Here is a 15874-nt window from a genome sequence, read left to right as displayed (position 1 = left end):
TCCCGAGCGCTCAGTACATAGTCAGTGAGATCATCGCGGCCAGGGATTGTGTCATTTCTAGGGTCCTCTCCCGAGCGTTCAGTACATAGTAAAGGAGCTCTCTGCGGGCAGGGAACGTGTCATTTCTAGCGGCCTCTCCCGAGCGCTCAGTACATAGTAAGTGAGGTCGTCGCGGCCAGGGAACGTGTCATTTCTAGCGGCCTCTCCCGAGCGCTCAGTACAGAGTAAATGAGGTCTCCATGGGCAGGGAACGAGTCTGTTGTCGCGGCCTCTCCCGAGCGCTCAGTACATAGTAACAGTGAGGTCGTCACGGGCAGGAAAGGTGTCTGTTGTAGCGGCCTCTCCCGAGCGCTCAGTACATAGTCAGTGAGGTCGTCGCGGCCAGGGAACGTGTGATTTCTAGGGTCCTCTCCCGAGCGCTCAGTACATAGTAAACGAGCTTTCTGCGGCCAGGGAACGTGTCATTTCTAGCGGCCTCTCCCGAGCGCTCAGTACATAGTAAGTGAGGTCGTCGCGGGCAGGGAACGTGTCTGTTGTAGCGGCCTCCCCCGAGCGCTCAGTACATAGTAAGTGAGGTCGTCGCGGCCAGGGAACGTGTCATTTCTAGCGGCCTCTCCCGAGCGCTCAGTACATAGTAAACGAGCTCCCTGCGGGCAGGGAACGTGTCACTTCTAGCGTCCTCACCCGAGCGCTCAGTACATAGTAAGTGAGGTCACCGCAGGCAGGGAACCTGTCTGTTGTAGCCGCCTTCCCCAAGCACTCAGTACATAGTAAAGGAGCTCTCTGTGGGCAGGGAACGTGTCTGTTGTAGCGGCCTCACCCGAGCGCTCAGTACATAGTCAGTGAGGTCATCGCGGCCAGGGAACGTGTGATTTCTAGGGTCCTCTCCCGAGCGCTCAGTACATAGTAAACGAGCTTTCTGCGGCCAGGGAACGTGTCATTTCTAGCGGCCTCTCCCGAGCGCTCAGTACATAGTTAGTGAGGTCGTCGCGGGCAGGGAACGTGTCTGTTGTAGCGGCCTCTCCCAAGCGCTCAGTACATAGTAAGTGAGGTCGTCGCGGGCAGGGATCGTGTCATTTCTAGGGTCCTCTCCCGAGCGCTCAGTACATAGTAAAGGAGCTTTCTGCGGACAGGGAACGTGTCATTTCTAGCAGCCTCTGCTAAGCGCTCAGTACGTAGTAAGTGAGGTCGCCGTGGGCAGGGAACGTGTCTGTTGTAGCGGCCTCTCCCGAGCGCTCAGTACAGAGTAAAGGAGCTGTCTGTGGGCAAGGAACGTGTCATTTCTAGCGGCCTCTCCCGAGCGCTCAGTACATAGTAAGTGAGGTTGTCACGGGCAGGAGCGCTCAGTACATAGTAAGTGAGGTCATTGCGGCCAGGGAACGTGTCCTTTCTAGCATACTCTCCGGAGCGCTCAGTACATAGTAAGTGAGGTTGCCGTGGGCAGGGAATGTGTTGTAGCGGCCTCTCCTGAGCGCTCAGTACAGAGTAAAGGAGCTCTCTGCGGGCAAGGAACGTGTCATTTCTAGGGTCCTCCCCCCGAGCGCTCAGTACATAGTAAGTGAGGTCGTCGCGGGCAGGGAACGTGTCTGTTGTAGCGGCCTCTCCCGAGCGCTCAGTACATAGTAAGTGAGGTTGTCACGGGCAGGGAACGTGTCTGTTGTAGCGGCTTCTCCCGAGCGCTCAGTACATAGTAAGTGAGGTCATCGCGATCAGGGAACGTGTCTGTTGTAGCCGCCTCTCCCGAGCGCTCAGTACGTAGTAAACGAGCTTTCTGCGGGCAGGGAACGTGTCATTTCTAGCGGCCTCTCCCAAGCGCTCAGTACATAGTAAAGGAGCTCTCTGCAGGCAGGGAACGTGTCTGTTGTAGCGGCCTCTCCCGAGCGCTCAGTACATAGTAAGTGAGGTCGTTGTGGGCAGGGAACCTGTCTGTTGTAGTGGCCTCTCCCACAGGCCTCTCCCGAGCGCTCAGTACATAGTAAGTGAGGTCATCGCGGCCAGGGAACGTGTCTGTTGTAGTGGCCTCTCCCACAGGCCTCTCCCGAGCGCTCAGTACATGGTAAAGGAGCTGTCTGCAGGCTGGGAATGTGTCTGTTGTAGCGTCCTCTCCCGAGCGCTCAGTACATAGTCAGTGAGGTCATCGCGGCCGGGGAATGTGTCATTTCTAGGGCCCTCTCCCGAGCTCTCAGTACATAGTAAATGAGCTTTCTGCAGGCAGGGAACATGTCATTTCTAGCGTCCCCCTCCCAAGCACTCAGTACATAGTAAGTGAGGTTGTTGCGGGCAGGGAACGTGTCATTTCTAGCGGCCTCTCCCGAGCGCTCAGTACATAGTAAGTGAGGTCGTCGCGGGCAGGGAACGTGTCTGTTGTAGCGGCCTCTCCCGAGCGCTCAGTACAGAGTAAGTGAGTTCCCATCGTGGCCAGGGAACGTGTCATTTCTAGGGTCCTCTCCTGAGCGCTCAGTACATAGTAAAGGAGCTTTCTGCGGGCAGGGACCGTGTCTGTTGTAGCGGCCTCTCCCGAGCGCTCAGTACATAGTCAGTGAGGTCGTCGCGGCCAGGGAACGTGTCATTTCTAGTGACCTCTCCCGAGCGCTCAGTACATAGTAAAGGAGCTCTCTGCGGGCAGGGAACGTGTCATTTCTAGGGCCCTCTCCCGAGCGCTCAGTACATAGTAAAGGAGCTTTCTGCGGGCAGGGAACGTGTCATTTCTAGCAGCCTCTGCTAAGCGCTCAGTACGTAGTAAGTGAGACCACCGTGGGCAGGGAATGTGTCTGTTGTAGCGGCCTCTCCCGAGCGCTCAGTACAGAGTAAAGGAGCTGTCTGTGGGCAAGGAACGTGTCATTTCTAGCGGCCTCTCCCGAGCGCTCAGTACATAGTAAGTGAGGTTGTCACGGGCAGGGAACGTGTCTGTTGTAGCGGCTTCTCCCGAGCGCTCAGTACATAGTAAGTGAGGTCATCGCGATCAGGGAACGTGTCTGTTGTAGCCGCCTCTCCCGAGCGCTCAGTACGTAGTAAACGAGCTTTCTGCGGGCAGGGAACGTGTCATTTCTAGCGGCCTCTCCCAAGCGCTCAGTACATAGTAAAGGAGCTCTCTGCAGGCAGGGAACGTGTCTGTTGTAGCGGCCTCTCCCGAGCGCTCAGTACATCGTCAGTGAGGTCTTCGCGGGCAGGGAACGTGTCTGTTGTAGCGGCCTCCCCCGAGCGCTCAGTACATAGTAAGTGAGGTCATCGCGATCAGGGAACGTGTCTGTTGTTGTAGCGGCCTCTCCCGAGCGCTCAGTACAGAGTAAGTGAGGTCATCGCGGCCAGGGAACGTGTCATTTCTAGCGTCCTCTCCCGAGCGCTCAGTACATAGTAAGTGAGGTCTCCATGGGCAGGGAACGTGTCATTTCTAGCAGCCTCTCCCACAGGCCTCTCCCGAGCGCTCAGTACATAGTAAAGGAGCTTTCTGCGGGCAGGGACCGTGTCTGTTGTAGCGGCCTCTCCCGAGCGCTCAGTACATAGTCAGTGAGGTCATCGCGGGCAGGGATCGTGTCATTTCTAGGGTCCTCTCCCGAGCGCTCAGTACATAGTAAACGAGCTCTCTGCGGGCAGGGAATGTGTCATTTCTAGGGCCCTCTCCCGAGCGCTCAGTACATAGTAAACGAGCTTTCTGCGGCCAGGGAACGTGTCATTTCTAGCGGCCTCTCCCGAGCGCTCAGTACATAGTAAGTGAGGTCGTCGCGGGCAGGGAACGTGTCTGTTGTAGCGGCCTCCCCCGAGCGCTCAGTACATAGTAAGTGAGGTCGTCGCGGGCAGGGATCGTGTCATTTCTAGGGTCCTCTCCCGAGCGCTCAGTACATAGTAAAGGAGCTCTCTGTGGGCAGGGAACGTGTCATTTCTAGGGCCCTCTCCCGAGCGCTCAGTACATAGTAAAGGAGCTTTCTGCGGACAGGGAACGTGTCATTTCTAGCAGCCTCTGCTAAGCGCTCAGTACGTAGTAAGTGAGACCGCCGTGGGCAGGGAACGTGTCTGTTGTAGCGGCCTCTCCCGAGCGCTCAGTACAGAGTAAAGGAGCTGTCTGTGGGCAAGGAACGTGTCATTTCTAGCGGCCTCTCCCGAGCGCTCAGTACATAGTAAGTGAGGTTGTCACGGGCAGGGAACGTGTCTGTTGTAGCGGCCTCTCCCGAGCGCTCAGTACATAGTAAGTGAGGTCATTGCGGCCAGGGAACGTGTCCTTTCTAGCATCCTCTCCGGAGCGCTCAGTACATAGTAGGTGAGGTTGCCGTGGGCAGGGAATGTGTTGTAGCGGCCTCTCCTGAGCGCTCAGTACAGAGTAAAGGAGCTCTCTGCGGGCAAGGAACGTGTCATTTCTAGGGTCCTCCCCCGAGCGCTCAGTACATAGTAAGTGAGGTCGTCGCGGGCAGGGAACGTGTCTGTCGTAGCCGCCTCTCCCGAGCGCTTAGCCCAGTGCTCCGCACACAGTGAGAGAAGCAGCGTGGCTCAGTGGCAAGAGCCCGAGGTCCTGGGTTCGAATCCCGGCCCCGCCACTGGTCAGCCGGGTGACTTTGGGCGAGTCACTTCCCTTCCCCGGGCCTCAGTTTCCTCCTCTGTCAAATGGGGATGAAGGCCGGGAGCCCCCCGGGGGGACCACCTCATCACCTTGTAACCTCCCCGGCGCTTAGAACAGTGCTTGGCATGTAGTAAGCGCTTAATAAATGCCATTATTATTATTATTATTATTATTATTATTAATAATAAGCGTCCGTTCCCTAAGCGCTCAGTACAGAGTCAGTGGGCTCTTTGCGGGCAAGGAAAGTATATCATCTGTTTCATTGTCCCCTCCCCAAGCGCTCAGTACATAGTGAGCGGCTCAGCGGGAAGAGGCCGGGCTTGGGAGTCCGAGGTCGTGGGTTCGAATTCCCGGCTCCGCCAACTGGGTGACCTTGGGCGAGTCGCTTCCCTTCTCTGGGCCTCAGTTTCCTCATCTGTCAAATGGGGATGGAGACTGGGAGCCCCCCCCGGGGGACAACCTCATCACCTTGTATTCCCCCCCCTCCGCCCCCGGCGCTTAGAACAGTGCTTGGCACATAGTAGGCGCTTAACAAACACCCTCATCATTATTAGTAGTAGTATTATTATTGTTATTATTATTATTATTATTATTGCAACTCACACCCTGCCTCTCTCTCTTTCTCTCTCTCTCTGTGTCTCTCTGCTTGTGTCTCTGTCTCTGTCTCTCTGTGCATCTCTGTGTCTCTCTGTGTCTCTGTCTCTCTGTGTGTCTCTATGACTCTCTGTGTCTCTCTGTCTCTCGTTGTGTCTCTGTACCCCTATCTCTCTCTGCGTGCCTGTCTCTTTGTCTCTCTCTGTGTCTCTGTCTCTCTGCGTCTCTGTCTCTCTGTGGGTCTCTCTGTCTCTGTCTCTCTCTGTGTCTCTCTGTCTCTGTGTCTCTCTGTGTCTGTCTCATCTCTCTGTGTGCCTCTGTCTCTCCCTGTCTCACTCTGTGTCTCTGTCTCTCTGTGTCTCTGTCTCTTTGTGTGTCTTTCTCTCTGCGTGTCTCTCTGCGTCTGTCTGTCTCTGTATCTCTGTGTGTCTCTGTCTCTCTGTTTCTCTGTCTCTCTCTGTCTCTTTGCCTGTGTGTCTCTGTCTCTCTCTGTCTGTCTCTGTGTGTCTCTCTCTGTGTCTCTGTCTATCTCTGTGTCTCTGTCTATTTGTCTCTCTCCGTGTCTCTCTCACCTGTTTCTGTCTCTGTCTCTATCTCTGTCTCTCTGTGTCTCTGTCTCTCTCTGCGTGTCTCTGTCTCTCCCTGTCTCACCGTGTCTCTCTGCGTCTGGCTCTGTCTCTCTGTTTCCTGTGTCTGTCTCTGTGTCTCTCTGTTCTGTCTCTGTCTCTCTGTGTCTCTCTGTTCTGTCTCTGTCTCTCTGCGTCTGTGTGTCTCTGTCTCTCTGTGTCCGTGTCTCTGTCTCTCTGCGTCTGTGTGTCTCTCTGTGTCTCTGTCTCTCTGCGTCGGTCTCTGTCTCTCTGTGTCTCTGTGTGTCTCTCTGTTTCTGTGTCTGTCTCTCTGTGTCTGTCTGTGTCTCTGTCTCTCTGCATCTGTCTGTCTCTCTGTGTCTCTGTCTCTCTGTGTGTCTCTGTCTCTCTGTGTCTGTCCCTGTGTCTCTCTGTTTCTGTGTCTGTCTCTGCCTCTCTGTGTCTCTCTGTTTCTGGGTCCGTCTCTGTGTGTCTCTCTGCGTCTCTGTCTCTGTGTGTCTCTCTACATCTCTCTCTGTCTCTGTGCTTGTCTCTGTCTCTCTGTGTCTCTGTCTCTCTATGTGTCTCTGCATCCCTGTCTGTCTCTCTGTCTCTCTATGTCTGTCTCTGTGTCTCTCTGCCTCTCTCTGTGTCTCTGTCTCTGTGTGTCTCTCTCTGTGTCTCTGTGTCTCTGTCTGTCTGTCTCTCTGTCTCTGTGTGTCTCTGTCTCTCTGTCTCTGTGTGTCTCTGTGCGTCTGTGTGTCTCTCTGCGTCTCTGTGTCTCTGTCTGTCTCTGTGTGTCTCTCTGCGTCTCTCTGTCTCTGTCTGTGTATCTCTGTCTCTGTGTCTCTCTATGTCTGTCTCTGTGTCTCTGCATCTCTCTCTGTCTCTGTGTGTCTCTGTCTCTCTATGTCTGTCTCTGTGTCTCTCCCTCTTTGTCTCTCTGTCTGTCTCTGTCTCTGTGTGTCTCTGTGTCTCTATCTCTGCCTCTCTGTGTCTCTCTGCCTCTCTCTCTCTGTCTCCGTGTCTCTCTGTTTCTGGGTCCGTCTCTGTGTGTCTCTCTGCATCTCTGTCTCTGTGTGTCTCTCTACATCTCTCTCTGTCTCTGTGCTTGTCTCTGTCTGTCTCTCTGTGTCTCTGTCTCTCTATGTGTCTCCGCATCCCTGTCTGTCTCTCTGTCTCTGTGTGTCTCTGTCTCTCTATGTCTGTCTCTGTGTCTCTCTGCCTCTCTCTGTGTCTCTGTCTCTGTGTGTCTCTCTCTGTGCCTCTGTCTCTCTATGTCTGTCTGTCTCTCTGTCTCTGTGTGTCTCTGTCTCTCTGTGCGTCTGTGTGTCTCTGTCTCTGTGTGTCTCTCTGCGTCTCTCTGTCTCTGTCTGTGTATCTCTGTCTCTGTGTCTCTCTATGTCTGTCTCTGTGTCTCTGTCTGCGTGTCTCTGCATCTCTCTCTGTCTCTGTGTGTCTCTGTCTCTCTATGTCTGTCTCTGTGTCTCTCCCTCTTTGTCTCTCTGTCTGTCTCTGTCTCTGTGTGTCTCTCTCTGTGTCTCTGTCTCTCTATGTCTGTCTGTCTCTCTGTCTCTGTGTGTCTCTCTGCGTCTCTCTGTCTCTGTCTGTGTATCTCTGTCTCTGTGTCTCTCTATGTCTGTCTCTGTGTCTCTGTCTGTCTCCGTGTCTCTGCATCTCTCTCTGTCTCTGTGTGTCTCTGTCTCTCTATGTCTGTCTCTGTGTCTCTCCCTCTTTGTCTCTCTGTCTGTCTCTGTCTCTGTGTGTCTCTCTCTGTGTCTCTATCTCTGCCCCTGTGTGTCTCTCTGCCTCTCTCTCTCTGTCTCCGTGTCTCTCTGTTTCTGGGTCCGTCTCTGTGTGTCTCTCTGCATCTCTGTCTCTGTGTGTCTCTCTACATCTCTCTCTGTCTCTGTGCTTGTCTCTGTCTCTCTGTCTGTCTCTCTGTGTCTCTGTCTCTCTATGTGTCTCTGCATCCCTGTCTGTCTCTCTGTCTCTGTGTGTCTCTGTCTATGTCTGTCTCTGTGTCTCTCTGCCTCTCTCTGTGTCTCTGTCTCTGGGTGTCTCTCTCTGTGTCTCTGTCTCTCTGTCTGTCTCTCTGTCTCTGTGTGTCTCTGTCTCTCTGTCTCTGTGTGTCTCTGTCTGTCTCTGTGCGTCTGTGTGTCTCTCTGCGTCTCTGTGTCTCTGTCTGTCTCTGTGCGTGTCTCTGTGTGTCTCTCTGCGTCTCTCTGTCTCTGTCTGTGTATCTCTGTCTCTGTGTCTCTCTATGTCTGTCTCTGTGTCTCTGTCTGTCTCCGTGTCTCTGCATCTCTCTCTGTCTCTGTGTGTCTCTGTCTCTCTATGTCTGTCTCTGTGTCTCTCCCTCTTTGTCTCTCTGTCTGTCTCTGTCTCTGTGTGTCTCTCTCTGTGTCTCTATCTCTGTCCCTGTGTGTCTCTCTGCATCTCTGTCTCTGTCTCTGTCTGTCTCTGCGTGTCTCTGCCTCTCTACATGTCTCTGCATCTCTCTGTCTGTGTGTCTCTGTCTCTCTGTCTGTCTCTGTGTGTCTCTGTCTCTCTATGTCTCTGCATCTCTGTCTGTCTCCGTGTGTCTCTGTCTCTCTATCTCTCTGTCTGTATGTCTCTCTCTGTGTCTCTGTCTCTGTGTCTCTCTGTCTCTCTCTGTGTGTCTCTGTCTGTGTGTCTCTGGGTCTGTCTCTCCCCGGGTCTCTGTCTCTGTGTGTCTGTGCCCCCCACGTGCGCATGCGCGCGCATGTGTCGCCCCCTGGCGTCGGCGTGGCGCTGGGCAGATGTGCGTGGCGGCGTCGGCGTCGGCGGCGGGGGCGGCGGCCTGCACCGGACGCAGTACGTGCACTCGCCCTACGAGCGGCCCGGCTGGGCCCCGCCCCGCTTCTGCATCATTTCCGGAAACCAGCTGCTCATGCTGGACGAGGAGGAAGTGAGCCGGAAACACCGGGGCGGAGGGGCGGGGGGGGGAGGGGGGGGCCGGGCGGAAGTGAGCAGGGAGGGGAGGGCGCGACGCCGTTTCCGGCTCGACGCGCGGCCGGGCGGAAGTGACGAAAGCGGGACGCCCCGCGCCGTCTCCGCCCAGCCGCAGCGGGCGGAAGTGGGGGCGCCGTGACGTCACTTCCGGCCGCCGCCGAGCGGGCGGAAGTGAAGGGAAAGGGGGACGTTCGGACGCCGTTTCCGGTCATCGTTTGGACGGCATGGAAGTGAGGACGGGGGGGGAGGAGAGGGAGGGGGCGTCTGCCGTCGTTTCCGGCCGCCCAGCTGGAGCGGGCGGAAGCGAGGGTGGGCGGGGGAGGCGACGTCATTTCCGGCCACCCGCGCCGGACCGGGCGGAAGTGAGGGGAGGGAGGGTGTTGGAACGCCACTTCCGGTCGCCGGGTGCCCGGACCGGACGGGATGGAAGTGAGGACGGGGGGGGGGGGGGGCGCGTGGGAGAAGGGGGACCTCGCGCGTCATTTCCGGCCGCGGGCCGCCCGGGCGGAAGCGAGGGGAAGGGGGACAGTTCACGTCGTTTCCGGTCGCCGGCCGCCCGGCTGGACCTGTTGGAAGTGAGGACGGAGGGGGGGGGGCGGGGACGCCGGCGTCGTTTCCGGTCACCGGCTGGCCGGGCTGGACCGGATGGGGGAAGAGCAGGGGAGGAGACGTACGGCGTCACTTCCGGCGGCCGGCTGCCCGTGTTGGGGAAGGAGGAAGTGAGGGGGAAGAGACGTTTTGCGTCACTTCCGGCGACCGACTGTCCATGTTGGGGAAGGAGGAAGTGAGGGGGGCGGGGACGTTTTGCGTCACTTCCGGCGGCCGGCTGCCCCGTGGGGGCAGGGAGAATGATAGGATTGGGGGTGGGGCTGGGCTTATTGCGTCATTTCCGGCTGCCCAGGCGGAAGTGGGGGCGGGGATGGAAGGGCGTGGTGGGGGGGCGGGGACGTCGTGGCTCATTTCCGGCGACTGTTTTGTCTATATTTGGCGATGAGGGGGGCGCGGCGCCGCGTCGTTTCCGGCGACCCGATGCCCACATTGGGGCACGGGGGCTGGGCCTTGACGTCACTTCCGGCGAGCGGCCGCCCCCGCGAGCCGAGGCAGAAGGGCGGGGGCGGAGCTGATTTGCATATTTCCCGGCAGCGTCCTGGCGCGGCGGTGCTTTCGGGGATGGATGGACGGGGGTGGGCTGTATTGGACGCCAGGGAGAGGCGCTTCACTGCAGCCCCCCCCCCCCATGAGAGATCTCTGAGATAGACGCCCCCCCCACAGAGACCCTCCTCATGTCAGAGATCCAGGGGCTCTGGGGTAGAGACAATCCAGAGAGAGGCTCTCCCTAATAATAATGATGGCGTTTATTAAGCGCTTACTATGTGCAAAGCACTGTTCTAAGCGCTGGGGAGGCTACAGAGTGATCAGGTTGTCCCTCGGAGGGCTCACGGTCTTAATCCCCATTTTACAGATGAGGAACTGAGGCACAGAGAAGTTGAGCGCCTTGCCCAAAGTCACCCAGCTGACAAGTGGCAGGAGCAGGATTTGAACCCATGACTACTGAGTCCAAAGCCCGGGCTCTTCCCACTGAGCCACGCTGCTGCTTCTCCCTGACGGAGATACGGGGTCTCTGAGGCAGAGACCTCCCAGAGACGACCCCCGCCATGAGAGATCTCTGAGATAGACGCCCCCCGCACAGAGACTCTCCTCGTGTCAGAGATCTTGGGTCTCTCGCGCAGAGACATCGCAGAGAGAGACTCTCCCTGACAGATTTAGGGGGTGTCTCTGAGCAGAGACCCCCCATGGGAGATCTCTGAGATAGACGCCCCCTCACAGAGACTCTCCTCATGTCAGAGATCCCGGGGCTCTGGGGTAGAGACATCCCAGAGAGAGACTAACCCTGACAGAGATACGGGGTCTCTCTGAGGCAGAGACATCCCAGAGACTACCCCCATGAGAGATCTCTGAGATAGACGCCCCCCTCAGGATCTCTGAGGCAGAGACATCCCAGAGACGACCCCTCCCTTCATGAGCGATCTCTGAGATAGACGCCCCCCTCACAGAGACTATCCTAATGTCAGAGATTCTTGGCTTCTGGGGTAGAGACATCCCAGAGAGAGACTCTCCCTGACAGAGAGACCGGGTCTCTGAGGCAGAGACATCCCAGAGACGACCCCTCTCCTCATGAGAGATCTCTGAGATAGACGCCCCCCTCACAGAGACTCTCCTCATGTCAGAGATCCCGGGGCTCTGGAGTAGAGACAACCCAGAGAGAGACTCTCCCTGACAGAGATACCGCGTCTCTGAGGCAGAGACATCCCAGAGACGCCCCCCCCACGAGAGATCTGTGAGATAGACGCCCCCCTCACAGAGACTCTCCTCATGTCAGAGATCCTGGGTCTCTTGCGCAGAGACATCCCAGAGAGAGACTCTCCCTGACAGAGAGACCGGGTCTCTGAGGCAGAGACGACCCCTCCCCTCATGAGAGATCTCTGAGATAGCCGCCCCCCTCACAGAGACTCTCCTCATGTCAGAGATCCCGGGGCTCTTGCGCAGAGAGAGACTCTCCCTGACAGAGATATCGGGTCTCTGAGGAGAGACATCCCAGAGACGACCCTCGCCATGAGAGATCTCTGAGATAGACGCCCACCCCTCACAGAGACTCTCCTCATGTCAGAGATCCCGGGGCTCTGGGGTAGAGACATCCCAGAGAGAGACTCTCCCTGACAGAGATACCGGGTCTCTGAGGCAGAGACGACCCCCATGAGAGATCTCTGAGACAGACGCCCCCCCTCACAGAGACCCTCCTCATGTCAGAGATCCCGCGTCTCTGGAGTAGAGACATCCCAGAGAGAGACTCTCCCTGACAGAGAGACCGGGTCTCTGAGGCAGAGACATCCCCGAGACGACCCCCGCCATGAGAGATCTCTGAGATAGACGCCCCCCTCACAGACACTCTCCTCATGTCAGAGATCCCGGGGCTCTTGCGCAGAGACATCCCAGAGACAGACTCTCCCTGACAGAGATACGGGGTCTCTGAGGCAGAGACATCCCAGAGACGACCCCCCATGAGAGATCACTGGGATAGACGCCCCCCTCACAGAGACTCTCCTCATGTCAGAGATCGCGGGTCTCTGGGGTAGAGACATCCTAGAGAGAGACTCTCCCTGACAGAGAGACCGGGTCTCTGAGGCAGAGACATCCCGGAGACGACCCCCCATGAGAGATCTCTGAGATAGACGCCCCCCTCACAGAGACTCTCCTCATGTCAGAGATCCTGTGTCTCTTGCGCAGAGACAGCCCAGAGAGAAACTCTCCCTGACAGAGAGACCGGGTCTCTGAGGCAGAGACATCCCCGAGACGACCCCCGCCATGAGAGATCTCTGAGATAGACGCCCCCCCCTCACAGAGACTCTCCTCATGTCAGAGATCCCGGGGCTCTGGGGTAGAGACAGCCCAGAGAGAGACTCTCCCTGGACAGAGATACCGGGTCTCTGAGGCAGAGACATCCCAGAGACGACCCCCGCCATGAGAGATCTCTGAGATAGACGCCCCCCCTCACAGAGACTCTCCTCGTGTCAGAGATCCCGGGGCTCTTGCGCAGAGAGAGACTCTCCCTGACAGAGAGACCGGGTCTCTGAGGCAGAGACATCCCCGAGACGACCCCCCATGAGAGATCTCTGAGATAGACGCCCCCCTCACAGAGTCTCTCCTCATGTCAGAGATCCTGGGTCTCTTGTGTAGAGACAACCCAGAGAGAGACTGTCCCTGACAGAGATATCGGGTCTCTGAGGCAGAGACATCCCAGAGACGACCCCTCCCCTCATGAGAGATCTCTGAGATGGACGCCCCCTCACAGAGACCCTCCTCATGTCAGAGATCCCGGGGCTCTGGGGTAGAGACGTCCCAGAGAGAGACTCTCCCTGACAGAGTTAGGGGGTCTCTCTGAGGCAGAGACATCCCAGAGACGACCCCTCCCCTCATGAGAGATCTCTGAGATAGACGCCCCCCTCACAGAGACTCTCCTCATTTCAGAGATCCTGGGTCTCTTGTGCAGAGACATCATAAGAGATCTCTGAGATAGACGCCCCCTCACAGAGACTCTCCTCATGTCAGAGATCCTGGGTCTCTTGTGCAGAGACATCCCAGAGAGAGACTCTCCCTGACAGAGTTAGGGGGTGTCTCTGAGGCAGAGACGACCCCCCATGAGAGATCTCTGAGATAGACGCCCCCTCACAGAGACTCTCCTCATGTCAGAGATCACGGGTCCCTTGCGCAGAGACATCCCAGAGAGAGACTCTCCCTGACAGAGATACCAAGTCTCTGAGGCAGAGACGACCCCTCCATGAGAGATCTCTGAGATAGACGCCCCCCTCACAGAGAGCCTCCTCATGTCAGAGATCACGGGTCCCTTGCGCAGAGACATCCCAGAGAGAGACTCTCCCTGACAGAGATATGGGGTCTCTGAGGCAGAGACATCCCAGAGACGACCCCCGCCATGAGAGATCTGTGAGATAGACGCCCCCTCACAGAGACTCTCCTCATGTCAGAGATCCCGGGGCTCTTGCGCAGAGACATCCCAGAGAGAGACTCTCCCTGACAGACATCCCAGAGACAACTCCGCCATAAGAGATCTCTGAGATAGACGCCCCCCTCACAGAGACTCCCCTCATGTCAGAGATCCCGGGTCTCTTGTGTAGAGACATCCCTGAGAGAGTCTCTCCCTGACAGAGATACCGGGTCTCTGAGGCAGAGACATCCCAGAGACGACCCCTCCCCTCATGAGAGATCTCTGAGATGGACGCCCCCTCACAGAGACCCTCCTCATGTCAGAGATCCCGGGTCTCTTGCGCAGAGACATCCCAGGGAGAGACTCTCCCTGACAGAGATACCGGGTCTCTGAGGCAGAGACATCCCAGAGACGACCCCCGCCATGAGAGATCACTGAGATAGACGCCCCCCTTACAGAGACTCTCCTCATGTCAGAGATCCCGGGGCTCTGGGGTAGAGACATCCCAGAGAGAGACTCTCCCTGACAGAGATACCGGTTCTCTGAGGCAGAGACTACCCCCCATGAGAGATCTCTGAGATAGACGCCCCCATCACAGAGACTCTCCTCATGTCAGAGATCCCGGGGCTCTGGGGTAGAGACATCCCAGAGAGAGACTCTCCCTGACAGAGAGACCGGGTCTCTGAGGCAGAGACATCCCAGAGACGACCCCCGCCGTGAGAGATCTCTGAGATAGACGCCCCCCTCACAGAGACTCTCCTCATGTCAGAGATCCCGGGTCTCTGGAGTAGAGACAACCCAGAGAGAGACTCTCCCTGACAGAGTTGGGGGGGGTCTCTCTGAGTCGTATTCATTGAGCATTTACCGCGTGCGGAGCACTGTACTGAGCGCTCAGGAGAGGATGAGGCAACACTAAACTGGCTCTTCATTCCTTCAGTCGTATTTATTAAGCGCCTAACGAGCGCAGGCCCTTCTTGCACTCGGTCCTATTTATTGAGCGTTTGCCGCGCGCGGAGCACTGGGCCGAACGCTCGGGCGAGGACGCTAGGCCACAAAACGGGCTCCTCATTCGTTCAGTCGTATTTATTGAGCGTTTACCGCGTGCGGAGCACTGTACTGAGCGCTCAGGAGAGGATGAGGCAACAATAATCTGGCTCTTCATTCATTCAGTCGTATTTATGAAGCGCCTAACGAGTGCAGAGCGCTGTACTAAGCGCCTGGAAAGCACAGTTCAGCAATCAAGAGTGACAGTCCCTGCCCACACCGGGCTCACAATCTACTGGATACAAATAGATACATGACAGGTTATTTAGTGAGCGCTTCCTCTGTGCAGAGCACTGTACTAAGCGCTCGGGAGAGCCCAATCCAACGAGAAGCGGTGACGTTCCCGGCCCGCAAGGAGCTGACAGTCTGGTGGTGGTGACGGATAAATAAATGACGGATAACGTGTGGATTGAGCGCTTAAGCTATGCAGAGCACTGTACTGAGCGCTCGGGGGAGGACAACAGTAGCGACATTCTCTGCCCACAGAGAGTCGACAGTCTGGGGGTGGGGGGAGACCGACGTCAATAAGAATAAGTGACAGATAACGTATGTATTGGGCGCTTACCGTGTGCGGATCACTGTACTGAGCGCTCGGGAGAACCCAGTACAGTAAACGGGGACATTCCCTGCCCACAAGGAGCTGACAGGTTAGAGGGGGGAGACAGGCGACGATACAAATAAATAAATGACAGACAACGTATTGAGCGCCTACCGTGTGCGGAACGCTGTACTGAGCGCTCGAGAGAGCCCAATACAATAAACGGTGACATTCCCTGCCCACAAGGAGCTGACAGTCTAGAGGGGGGAGACAGGCGACGATACAAATAAATAAATGACAGACAACGTATTGAGCGCCTACCGTGTGCGGAACGCTGTACTGAGCGCTCGAGACAACCCAATACAATAAACGGTGACATTCGCTGCCCACAAGGAGCTGACAGTTTAGAGGGGGGAGACAGGCCTCAATACGAATAAATAAATGACTGATAACATATGGATTGAGCACTTACCACGTGCAGAACACTGTACTGAGCGCCCGGCAGAGGAGGAGACAGCAATAGTGACATTTCCTGCCCACAAGGAGCTGACAGTCTAGAGGGGGGAGACAGGCGACGATACAAATAAATAAATGACAGATAACGTATTGAGCGCCTACCGTGTGCGGAACGCTGTACTGAGCGCTCGAGAGAACCCAATACAATAAACGGTGACATTCGCTGCCCACAAGGAGCTGACAGTTTAGAGGGGGGAGACAGGCCTCAATACGAATAAATAAATGACTGATAACATATGGATTGAGCACTTACCACGTGCAGAACACTGTACTGAGCGCCCGGCAGAGGAGGAGACAGCAATAGTGACATTTCCTGCCCACAGAGACCCGACAGTCTGGTGGGGTGGGGGAAGACAGGCGTCAATACGAACAAATAAATGACAGATAACATATGGATTGAGCGCTTACCACGTGCAGAGCACTGTACTGAGCGCCCGGGAGAGGACGAGACAACAATGGTGACATTTCCTGCCCACAGAGACCCGACAGTCTGGTGGGGTGGAGGAAGACAGGCGTCAATACGAACAAATAAATGACTGATAACATAAGGATTGAGCGCTTACCATGTGCAGAGCACTGTACTGAGC

The 15874-nt window shown here is 56.5% G+C and overlaps 1 protein-coding gene across 1 annotated transcript in view; it reads left to right on the top strand.

Moving 5' to 3' along the window:
- The window catches only part of SYNGAP1 (synaptic Ras GTPase activating protein 1), a 193448-nt gene that overhangs the window by 20326 nt on the left and 157248 nt on the right, over positions 1 to 15874 (top strand). Inside the window, exon 2 of the mRNA XM_038742183.1 lies at positions 8496 to 8644. Coding sequence (XP_038598111.1) covers positions 8627 to 8644 — 18 coding nt within the window. The 5' untranslated portion in view covers positions 8496 to 8626. The remainder of the gene's footprint in view (positions 1 to 8495; positions 8645 to 15874) is intronic.

Source organism: Tachyglossus aculeatus, unplaced genomic scaffold, assembly GCF_015852505.1.
Source record: "Tachyglossus aculeatus isolate mTacAcu1 unplaced genomic scaffold, mTacAcu1.pri scaffold_101_arrow_ctg1, whole genome shotgun sequence".
In the NCBI taxonomy this organism is placed as follows: Eukaryota; Metazoa; Chordata; class Mammalia; order Monotremata; family Tachyglossidae; genus Tachyglossus; species Tachyglossus aculeatus.
This window is presented reverse-complemented; position numbering and strand designations above follow the sequence as displayed.